General features: G+C 30.9%; 2 protein-coding genes across 4 annotated transcripts in view; one reads left to right on the plus strand and one right to left on the minus strand.

The window, feature by feature from the left end:
- Ac76E (adenylate cyclase type 2 Ac76E) overlaps positions 1-12,873 on the plus strand; it is a 209,507-nt gene that overhangs the window by 104,054 nt on the left and 92,580 nt on the right. The gene's annotated exons all lie outside the window — the stretch shown is intronic.
- Positions 1-12,873, minus strand: part of LOC149484260 (uncharacterized) — a 64,049-nt gene that overhangs the window by 13,370 nt on the left and 37,806 nt on the right. For both annotated transcript variants that reach the window (XM_089701813.1, XM_089701812.1), the window contains exon 2: positions 11,737-11,866. In XM_089701813.1, the coding sequence (XP_089557939.1) occupies positions 11,737-11,866 (130 nt within the window). The remainder of the gene's footprint in view (positions 1-11,736; positions 11,867-12,873) is intronic.

The raw sequence follows: 12,873 nt of genomic DNA on the forward strand, positions 1-12,873 counted from the left end.
AAAAAAAAGAATTGGGGGTGGGGCCCCCCATACATGTAACTGAGGGATGAAATTTTTTTTTTCGATGTACATACCCGTGTGGGGTATCAATGGAAAGGTCTTTTAAAATGATATAAAGTTTTCTAAAAAACATTTTTCTTAAAGTGAACGGTTTTTGAGATATCAGCTCTCAAAGTCGTAAAAAGTATGTCCCCCCCCCTCTATTTTTATAACTACGGGGTATAAAATTCTAAAAAAAATAGAGGTGATGCATGCTAATTAACTCTTTCAACGATTTTTGGTTTGATCAAAGTATCTCTTATAGTTTTTGAGATAGGTTGATTTAACTGTAATTTATTATATTTGCTGCTACGGAACCCTTTGTGCGCGAGCCCGACTCGCACTTGGCCGGTTTTATTATTGACTATGAACCTTTGATAAAGGTGTGTATCGACCTTGTTAAACATCCTGTGTTTTATGAGAAAAACTTTTTATATTTTCTTCAACATTAATTACCATATACATGAATACCTTTAGCTCGTTTAGCATATTAATTAAGTTTTTTATGCTTTTAATTTATATAATGATGTTTAAAACAATGAATAAAGCAATTTCAAGTTGTACTTGACCGCAAAACTTATCGAAATGTCGACAAACATGTTTTGTTGAGGGTAATTGTGTTTTTTGTTTCTCTCAAAAATGTCGTAAGATTGGTAAAAAAAGTAATTGTTCTATATAAACATATGGTTCGTACTTGAAAATTACTATGTTAAAGGATAAATTAAAGACAAATACGACATTTTGAAAAAAAAATCAAGCAAATGTTTTAAATTTTATCGAACAAATAACAATATATTATCAAATTTGTTAAAACACTGAAAACTGTCCACAGCTTATTGACAAAATCAGCTCTAATTGGTAATTTGATATCAATAATTTCTACTATATTTACCTAGGTACTCTTGATTTTTTGTGATTTGAACATGATGCATTGGGAGTACTTACATAAACATTATTTTTTCCACTTTTTTGTCGTTCAAAAAGCTATATATACTTAGTTGAATATAAAAAACTGTTTTTATGTTTACCATGTATACGTTACATAAAAAAATAACTTTACGTATTTTGTTTAAAAGGGCCGACATCAAATGTAATTATTATAGCTTCAAAATACATGACATCATGTCAAAGTATCATGTCAATCATTATGGCAGACATTTTTCCAAGTCATGTTCGGACTAGTTTTCTTTCCGTATATTTTTTTAAGTATTTGTTTACGTATATAAGTGGCTTAAATAACAAAATTTATAATTAAAAATGTTCTCACTTCTTTTACCATTTTTTTTTTAATTATTTCCCGCCTATTTTATCTGTGCCAATAAGTAGACCATAGATATTATCAATAGTAGAAAAAGAAAATGAAACCTTGGCCGCCTAAGAAAAAAAAAACAAAACAATTATGAAATGAAGTGTTCCAAATTCAAATTGTGATGTTAAACAGTTAGGCGGGAAAATAGAAACTGTAGATAGCAAATTATGTCGTCTTTTGTATTACTTTTCAACAAAAGTAAAGCATTAGTATGTAAATAGGACTGGAACTTTCTGGCCTTTTAGTGTAGTTATTTAACAAATTGTCCATTCACAATGTTCAAAATAAACAATTTTGTACGATGATAACGTAATTCATAGTTATTTTTGGAAACAAGTTAATAAATACAATGCTATAATAATAATAAATATTATAGATAGTAAGATAATAAAGAACAGTTAGTCGGTATGTTTGTGCAAATTCAAATGATGTAAGTATTTTTGTAAAAATAATGTCTTTTAATTAATGTGTAATTTAATTAAATAAAAGGCTATGATAATTATATTTTAAGACGAATATATTAACATTTTCACCTTATTTCTCATTTCTACTTTTATAAAAAACTAGCGGTCCGCCCCGGCTTCGCCCGTGGTAGGTACATATTGAGTATTGACGTTTTCTCTACATAAGAACCATCCTCGTACTTCAAGGAATATAATTTTATTATTATTATTTATTTAATTATTGTAAGTAAACATATTTCGTTATTATCAATTAAAGATGGCGTGCGTGTCTGCGTATTTCCAAACTATACATAGCCAGAACGCAACCATAGGAAACTGCTCGTGTATACTTTGTAATGCTGTTTTTTAAGTCTGTTATTACAATATATACACGAATTTTGCGTACTGATCGTGTATACTTTGTAACGCGGATGCTTGCTTCTTCGTTCCAAACTATACACGATCAGTACGCAAAATATAACTAAATATACCTACTACACTACTTACGCTTGAGCGAAATAATAAATATATTATAGGCAATCAAAGACTTGTACAGCTATATCTATCTACTTTTATTCTTCTTGATTGATTCAGTAAAATATGGAATAAAAATATTATTAGGTAAGCTTAGAAAAATAAATAGGTAACAGATATAAGGGTTACCTATGGGTTAGGTTAGGTTCGTGTTTTTTTTAACTACATAAAAATAGGTGCCCCGCGAAGCGGGGCTCCGTCGCGTCGCCTCGCAACCGTCTTCTTCTGGACTTAAAATATTAGATTCTTACATTTTAGTACTATTGTCAATTGTAAGTCGTGCAATATAGTCGGGAACGAAGACACAAGCATCCTCGATACAAAAAATATACGATCAGTACGCAACATTACATACACAATACACAAGCATTTTAATAATAGATTTCAAAACAGCAATACAATAATATAAACGCGAGCAATGGAAAGACGCCGCGCTTACTCCGAAACATACACGATTAGTCCGCATGCGTACTGGCGCTGTATATTTTGGAGCGCTATTCTTACTTACTTCACTACAAAGTATACGCGAGTATTCGCGTACTGCTGTTGTATAGATTGGAAGAACTTTGTAAAAAAGTTATTTCCAAACTATACGTGATTAGTTTCACACCGTTGCGTACTGGCCTTGTATAGTTTGGAAAGACGCTGCGTGTCTAGCATGCAATACTGAATACACTATGCAGTAGAAAACTGCATATATTTTTCATTCAATGAGATCATGACGTGGCCTTGGCATTGTATCCGCGCAAACGTTTATTAGATTTGTGTAAACAAACAATTTACTTCATAATATTTGCAAAACTAATTTATATTATTAATACGACAATTATACATATAATACTAGCTTTCCGCCCGCGGCTTCGGGTTCGCCCGCTTTGTGAAAACCTAAAAAAATATAAAATATTATGTAAAACCTTCCTCGAGAATCACTCTATCTATTAAAAAATCAAAATCCGACAGACAGCGACAGCACCTTTGTTTTAATATGTAGTGATTTAAAAATTGTATTGTTTATTATTAATTATTGTTATGTAATTAGACATGTTAATACGCATTTAATATTATGTGCTGGTGCAATTATTATAATATATTATCAATTAGAACAGATGAGATATTATTAAGTTATTAATTATTATGGTCAGATTATTATTATTTTTCACACGTAGTATGTTTGTTTGTAATGCGTTTAGTGTTTTGCGTAGAATTCTTAGTTGGGTTTTATTTTATAGGCTTGCTAAAAAAAATACCACGACAGCGAAATACGAAAATAATATGACTTATCCCGACTTCGACCGCCTTCTTGGTACAGTGGTTGACACGTGAGCGTAGAACCGAGGGTCCTGGGTTCGATTCCTGGTGGAGACGAAAAAAAATGTCTCGGTCTGGCAGGACACAGAAGGCTGATCACCTACTTGTCTCTAAAGAAAATCGATCAGTGAAGCAGATGTATGCATAATGCATCTGCCCCTTACCCCACTTGGGAACATGGGACTTCACTTTTATCCGACTTCACTAAAACTCTTGTTTTACTTATTGTAATTTATGTAATAGGTATAATTTATGAATAAAATAAACACAGACATATAAATTATTTTCAAAGTTTGAAAGTAAATAAACTTAGATCTAGCCTGACCTTTTATAAATTTATACAGCATTATTAGAAATAACCTCAATTTAACAGTGAAATATTATTTCCTCATTTATGCAATTATGTATTAGCTGCAATATTGTGTTTTGTTTAAAAGAGAGGTTTATGATCCTCTTTTCAATTAAGTTTTTTTATGATAATTTCATTATATTTTGAAGATAATCATCACTAGCTTTGCCCCGCGGTTTCACCCGCTCCTGTTGGTTTAGCGTAATGATATAATATAGCCGTATAGCTTTCCTCGATAAATGGACCATCTAACACCGAAAGATTTTTTCAAATCGGACCAGTAGTTCCTGAGATTAGCGCGTTCAAACAATCAAACTCTTCAGCTTTATTATATTAGTATAGATGTCGTGGCCATATCGTAAATTTGCTCATTTCATGATATGACTGGCCATTTCACGAAATGGTCGCATTTCGTGAAATGGCCAATTTAGTTTGGCCACATCATGATGTGGCTTGAGCAGATCAATGATAAGAAATCGTTTCACGATATGGCCAACTAAACGCGCGGTTTTTTCATGAAATGATCAAAATTATATGATCATATCGTAAAATAGTTACATTTATTATTGCTAGAGGCGCTGCAAGCTCTGTGTTTATGTGATAAGATGGCGGCTGCTGGCGAAAATTTAATTATTCGCAGTTAAAAACTTCATAATTCGTTTAATAACAATATGAAGAAAGTCATAGCAAAGAATTTACGACGGTTCGAGTACTATGGAAAATGTGGATATCTTATATGTATTGAAGAAAAAATGCGTCTTAAATAAAATAATTTAAGACGCATTTTTTCTTTTAGGATATATATTTATATATCCTACTATAGTATTATAATTGTTTGTTTTTTAAAAAGCGATTCGCTTCTGGCACTCGCCGGCCGCTGCCGCGGCACGCTCGCTTTGCTCGCTCGGCTCGTGCGTTGTTTATCAAAGTCTAACCTAACCTAACCTAACTGTTTTTTATTGCAAAAACGATTCGCTTCTAGCATTCGCCGGCCGCTGCCGCGGCACTAACTTAAATGACATTAAACAAGTTTTTAGAATGTTCTGAATTTTAATATTTTATGGACTCTTTATATTTTATACGATCTGGCCAAATGTGGATGGCCAAATCGTGAAACGTTGACGATTTAACGATCTGATCAAACTATGTTGGCCATTTCATGAAATGCGACCATTTCGTGAAATGATCGATCATATCATGAAATGAGCAAATCTACGATATGGCCACGACATAGATATAAAATAATTTGGAAAATCCAAAAGTGCACGCCTCATAATTTTTTTTAATAATTATTTATTAATTATTATTTTTGTTTATTTAATAACAATTAAACCACATCGAATCAGACCCTGAAAAATGAAAGGGTTCTATTCCTGAGCATACTCAAGCGTAAGAGAAAAAAAAAAGACTCGATTAGTAAAGTATTTCGGTCGCTATCGTGTTAACAAGAAAATCCTCCGCACATACAGACACACGGACGTCCAAGACAGAACTTTTTTAAACTGTTTTTTAACTAGTTTAAATAACAAAAATGACATCAAAAATATCATGAATGTTAAAAATAGTGTTTTTTCTTAATATGTGTGTGTATGTATTATCTTACAAGTGCAATGTATGATACATAAAGACATTTTAAGTTTGAAAAATTAGATGTTTTGCGCGAAGTGACAGTAGTACCCACCTCAACGCTTCGCTTATGAGGCGTGCAATAATTATAATTTTAATCCTATTCTTCATCGCCTCTTTATATAATGAATGACTCGTATTTTAGTGCAAATATTATAACATATATTCACATATTTTTACGCCAAATTTTTTATGACAATTGCTTTATATTTTAAAGAATATTCATCATTAGATATTTATTAAATTATCTCTGTTATTTATGTGTATGTTACTACATACTTACTAGGTACAACAAGAAGTTAGCCATATAATATACATGTCTATGAAGAATAAACTATTTAAATGAGTTCTAATTGAACTAAATAATTAGTTAATTCGATAACATATCAATCAGACAGGAATCGCGATGGCCACGACACGTTTAACTTTAAAAGGAACAAATTGGTTTATAAATTACAATTAAAAAACAACTTAAGCTCAAGCCTTATGGCATTGGATTTGAATGTCTGTTTATTTGAATAAAGACATTAATTAACGTGTGACTGAATAAACATATAACTGCAGTATTTTTAAGATATTTTTAAACTAAGCTCGAAACGGTTCACACGCACAAAAAGGTAAGTTTTTATACGCGAAATGGATAGAGATTGACATTAATTCGAAAAATCGTACTAAACTTTATTTGGTTTTTACTAAGGTTTACTATAATTTCAAAAATATATGAAATGATTATTATATTGAACTAAAAACTGACAATCATAGAAAATAATCTTTTCGTAATCTTACTTATCATACATGCAAAAAGTTTATTCATATAATAATAGTTTTTTTGTTTGTCTAGCCTACAAACCCAAATAAACAAATATTTACGGTTAACAAAAACTCACACTCATAAAACAAAATATTATATTCGTACTACTTACTGTCATAGGCTATTTATTGCGAGTAAACAAAGAAAATTTCGCTTACAATTACGGTACATTTCCAAAGGATAACTGTAACATTTCGCTAATGAGTCATTCACAACCTTATAACACCTTATGACGTAGTAATGACGACCGTCATGACACATTTAAGATGACTTAATAAGAGTAAAGCCTTAGCAAAGCATCCGGCTTGCGCTTTTATGAATTTGATTAATGAATAAGGTCTAAAGAGGGTCATTCCTGACGCAGAATGGCCAGCCATGTGCGATTTAGAATAAAGTATGGGAACATAAACGTACCATTATGTTTTTATTTTCATAGTTATAGATAATTGCACTAGTTGTAATTACGAATTTCACATATTTTTAACTGCGAATTTCTGTACGTTGGAAAATTCTGCAATTATGGATACAATTTAGATAAAAAGATAAGACCTGAAAAATACGTAAGTGCGGGTTTAATCATTTGCTTATCATGTAATAAAGCCAATGGATAATAAAAGTGTGCAGTTTGTTAAATTCATAAAAAGCATAGAAACAGGTTTTTCAAGTGGAAAATTCCCTGTTTTCACACGATTTAAAAGTTACTTGATAAAAAAAATATTGAAAATTACTTAGTGTAAAACGATTATTATTTTTAATAGTGATTAAAAATAATAATCGTTTTACACTAAGTAATTTTCAATATTTTTTTTGTTTGTTTTATACTATGTAGGTAGTGACCTACATAGTATAAAATAAAGTCGCTTTCTCTGTCCTTACTCCTTATGTCCCTTTGTATGCTTAAATCTTTAAAACTACGAAACGGATTTTGATGCGGTTTTTTTAATAGATAGAGTGTATCAAGAGGAAGGTTTTAGTATATAATTTATTAGGTTTTAGACAAAGCGGGCGAAGCCGCGGGCGGTAAGTTAAAAATATAATGAAATGAAGGCAGTGTATTAATAACGGTTCCTACCACTTGGTGCGACATGTACCGTAATCGAACCAAATTTGGTTTTATTTTAAATTCTTTCGAACCGACGTTGTATGAATCATGATTGGTTTTGTGTCCTAAATGTAAAATATGTTAAGAACATTATTAATTACTAGCTTCCGCCCACGACTTTATACGTGCATCCCCGTTTTCCCCGTTCCCGCAAGAATTTCGGGAAATCCTTTCTTAGCGGATGCCTACGTCCTAACATCTACCTGCATGCCAAATTTCAGGCCGATACGTCCAGTGGTTTGGGCTGTGCCACAGTATTACCATCCTACAGTATGGCGACGAATGTACTTGTGCAGAGAAACGGAGGGGAACTGGCGGGGGGTCGGGCGACGCGGGCCGCTTAATGCAATCACGCTGAGTTTGCATTAACTATCGCGAAAGGACGACGCAGTCGTATTTTTTGTGTAATAATTTTATTATACATAGGTACTTACATATTCTATTATGACGCGCAAAAACTGTTCCGTTTACGGATGTAAATCTACATTGAAATCCCAGAAGGAAACAATATTTCAGAAAGATTGTATTAATTGTATCTGTTGAATTAAAATCAAAGCTATGTATATGTTGTCCTCATTATTTTCTAATCAGATTGTACATCCCAATGCGAATGCATTACTTAGTTAAATGGTATAATATACAATTAAGAACATCCAAAAATAAAGTGTCCACGTAAATAATATTTTATAATTACATCAGATTTAATAATCGCAATTATTTTGAATGTACATATGAATAAATGATTTCATCATAATATTAATAATCAAAATTGTTTTATTTCCCATTTGTTGCAACCCTAGCATATTTTCGTGTGGCAGCGTAAGTACCTACGCTGGCGGCGGCATCGCGCGACATCAAAGGCGATTCCTTTCCTTGGAAATAATATTGTAATACTGTGGCTGTGCGTTGATAGATCACTATATGAGTCACCTTTGAGTTTTATATATACAGATTAAAATAACAAATAAATAAAGAGCACACGTATCAGAAGTGAAACTTCTTTGGCAAGATAGAAATATACCAAAATCGTCGCCTTACTCCTTGACGTGACAGTATTGCTGTGACGAGACCTTGAAATTTTGCTCTCAACAAAGAAGTTTCACTTCATAAACTTTTATTTAGACAAATATAGTTAACTAGTACAGTTTTAGATAATGAAGAATAAAAATTAACAAGACAAAAGTTAGTGACCGCATATTTATTTAAGAATGACTATGATATTCGTAGAAATTTCTTTAATGAAATAATATTTACCTTACATAGTAATTCTTGATAAACTGTGACTAATCACTAAATACCGTAGTAATAAGCGTGAAAATTATGATCTCAAATCGTAAACAAAGATGATATCACTAGATAATAATTGTGTCACTTTTAAATTATTTTATTATGCATGCGTTTATTTTTAGATACATGATAATTATGATGATTAGAACGAAATAAAGTCGAATACAAATAATACATTTTATTAATTTTATATATTTTTTGTATTGTCGGAATAATGTACATTGTACATAATTAAAATTGACATAATATATTCCTCTCTATTTATAAGAATGATAAGTATTAATAAATTTAAAATGGTATTGCACGTTTTTTTGGTCATTGCTTTTTAATCGAACAAAAAATTCCCGCCAATATTTTTCTTTATAAATATTTAATGCTCTAATAACGATTATTAACTATTACGTAGGAAAGCCAAACAACACGTCGTATATTTGTTACTAACTGTACTCGCGGTTTTACCCGCAGTGCTCCGCTCCTGTTAGTCTAAGCGTGATGATTTCCTCGATAAATGGGCTATCTAACACCGAAAGAATTTTTCAAATCGGACCAGTAGTTCCCTCGATTAGCGGGAAACAAACAAACAAACTCTTCAACTTTATAATATTAGTATGTATAGTTAAATCACCAGGTGATTTTATTATTTCTATTATAATTAATGGTAATTTCATTTCGTTCAAACATGTTTATTGCACTTAAATATATGTAATTGTTTGGACACATTCCTCACGAAATTTGCATACGCCATTAGAATCAGTTTCTGCGCATTTAGCCTTGGTGTAATGTACAATGAATTATTCATAAAGTGATTTAATCTTTTTATGTACCTACGAAAAATACAAGAATTCTTATTGTTTTGTGCTGACAGTGAGTAAATTTTAGTGGTAATGTTATGTAAGAATTAAAGGAAGTTTGCTTAGGAAATATAAATTATTTAAAATATATATTTTTAATTAAAATGTTAAATCACTATATTGAAATTATTACAAATGCAGCTAATTAAAAGTGCAGAGCGATTTTTTATTTTTTCTAAAGGAAAAAAGATATCGATTCCAATATATAATGTGCAATGAATAAACAACGATTTTTTATACAAATGGCGAGTGGTTTTTATATCTCGTATATTATGCCAACCTCCTTGGTCACAGTTCTATACAGAGCAACATTTCTGATTTTCATTATAAATCTATTCCTGCTCTATGTATAAGTTAGTGATAAATTAACATTAGATACGTGGTGATTTTTCTTGTAATATGTAGGTTTTGTATCAATCTTAACTTTTCCTATAAGTATTTTTATCAAACGACTTAAAAAAAGTAGAGATTCTCAATTTGACTTTTTTATGTTTGATGCCTCATAAGTTTCGACTGAGTGAACCGATTTTGATAATTTTTTTTATTTGAAGGCAAATGCACTCCAATTAGCCATATTTAAATTTTGGCCAGTTTTGAAGGCGGTTTAGTTTTTTGCAAATATTATTAGTGTTTCTAAGCATGACCTACAATCTAATTCTATTATCTAACTGACACATGACCTTTCTTTTATTATCAGACGTGTATAATATTTAAAATTGTACCTTGATAGCTATTGAAAGGGTTTCTGAGGTTATGACAATCTCATGATAATAACAATGCAAATATAATGTGACATTGACACAGTTTTTGGTCGTTACGCTACTTCCTGTATGGGTCAACATTTAACTTCCTTGGTTAAGCCGTTTTGGGGATTTAAAAATAAAAAAAAACAAAAAATCGTGATATGTTTCATTTTTTTTAACTTGATGTGATTTTTAAGTATTTTATTGACAACCTAGATCCTAGGATACTTATTACTTACACAGTAATACCTACTTTCTAAAAAAAATTTGTAAGTATGAAAAATTGATTTTCAAATTAGTATTTAACAGATAATTTATAGATATGAAACGTATATCAAAATCATGATAGCACTCTTTATTAAGTAAAATTAACGCATATTTTTTGTATAAAAAAATGTTTTGTAACCTATATTTAAATTTTCATTGAGTATTTTTTAATGTTCCGTTATATGTAATTAAAAATATGTTTTATGTGAAAGATCAGTCGTTTTGAAGTTATCTTTTGATCTAAAAGCGTCAACATGAAACAAAAATAACATTTTCACCAGGGCTGTCTGAGTTTGAAACTAAAATACATTTTATATTTATAATTTTCATATAAAAAAATGGCTTCGACTTCGTATAGTTTATGAGATAATATTTTTTTTGTCACATAACACAAAACTATAGGTAACTAAGTAAATGTAATGAAATTGTTAGGTAATATAAAATTTTTTTATTTTCCCCTGTTAAAAGAAATGAGGCAACCCTATAATAGAATAGCAGGAAATCAAATAATTTGAATTTACCTTTATCAAGTTTGAATAGTGTTTGTGTGTGAATCTTCCGGTCTTTTTGTTACTTATGTCAGAGTTAATATTAACATAACCTTTTTGTAAAAACAATAAAAACATATTGTAATTTCCCATATTATGGTCATTTTATAGCGTGTATTTTTTGTGATAATAATGAATATGCACATGATATCCATATTATGAGTGCGGAAATATGTAATTTAATGTAAATTTCAGGAAAATATTCATATTTCGTATGCGATTATACAATCTCTCACACTGTTACGATCAAATGTTCAGCCATGCCAAGCATGCTTTTAGTCGAGTCTTTGAAGTTATCTATACTAATATTTTAAAGCTGAAGAGTTTGTTTGTTTGAACGCGCTAATCTCAGGAACTACTGGTCTTATTTGAAAAGTTCTTTCGGTGTTAGATAGCCCAGGAGCAACAGAAGCGGAGCCACCCGGGTGAAACCGCAAAGCGCAGCTAGTTAAAAATAAAGTTAATGTTCGCAACTATCCAGTATTTTTTTGTATTATTTTAAATAAATAATTAACTAACCTTCTATATCTACATTTTCTCCGCTAGACGAGTCAGAAGCGTCATCTTCTATCTTCTTCTCGGTGACGATTGTGACGCTGTTCTCTCCGCAGTCATTTGTTTGTGACCGCTTGTCTGTCACGGAGTGGAACTGTGAAAAAAAAAATATTATTAGAGGTTTTTTTTAATTTATTGGGTACATTTGAGAATAATTTTACAGAATAGGACATTAAATTTTACACGTTTACAGTTATGTAGGTTAATACTTAATACATTGACTTTAATTTATTTGACACTAACTTATCTACTGTAGATTTTATTAAAAAACTACCCGCAAAATGAATTTTATTTTAATAGGTCCATACAGCTTGAGATACACAAACAGATATATAGCTATTTTAATCTAAAATTCTCCGATTTCTTTTAAACAGTTTTAAGCATTAACAACATGACAATTAAAAGAAAAACTGACATATCAAAAGCGCGGACATACGTATTTAACCCTTAATAGGGCAAAGGCCAATTGGTTACCACCTCAGTTTATTGACCATAAACCAAGGAACGTTTTATGCATGATTTCATAAATTCATCTTTTGGAAGGTGTAAATAGTGTATAAACTTTTATTAGACCTGGCAATAACGTAACTGAAAAAGTTTACAAACTACCAACAATTAAAAAAAAAGTATCGAAAAAATTTGAAAATTGGAGGTATGTGGTTGCGTTAGTTATAATTTTGTTCTACTAAGATTCCGGTAAATGGTTTTGTGATATTTGGTAGCATTATTGAATATGTTTAGCTGCATGACTGTTATAGTAATTTTTGAAATGAAGTTTGTACTATTCAGAAAATCATTGTAAACTCGGTGGTAAAACTTATACCATTGCCTGGTTACACCGACATATTATAGTATTTGGTGGTTATATAGTTACCATTACCCTTCTCGCAATTGCTATTTCAGAAAATGTCGAATACTAACATCAAGAAAAAGAAGCTTTCGGACACTGCAATCGAGATAATTTTAGAAGGAAATCTCTCCGATATTGAAAGCAGTGACGAAAGTATCTCGGAAGCACCACTTTGGGGCACTAACAAAATTGGTCAGATAAGATTCCAAGGCATAGCATACCAAAGTGCTAACTGTAAATATGCGCGTTTG

This window comes from Colias philodice, chromosome 12, assembly GCF_061535455.1.
Source record: "Colias philodice isolate Cphi_HAF_F1 chromosome 12, ilColPhil1 Martin Lab GWU primary, whole genome shotgun sequence".
NCBI classification, from domain to species: domain Eukaryota; kingdom Metazoa; phylum Arthropoda; class Insecta; order Lepidoptera; family Pieridae; genus Colias; species Colias philodice.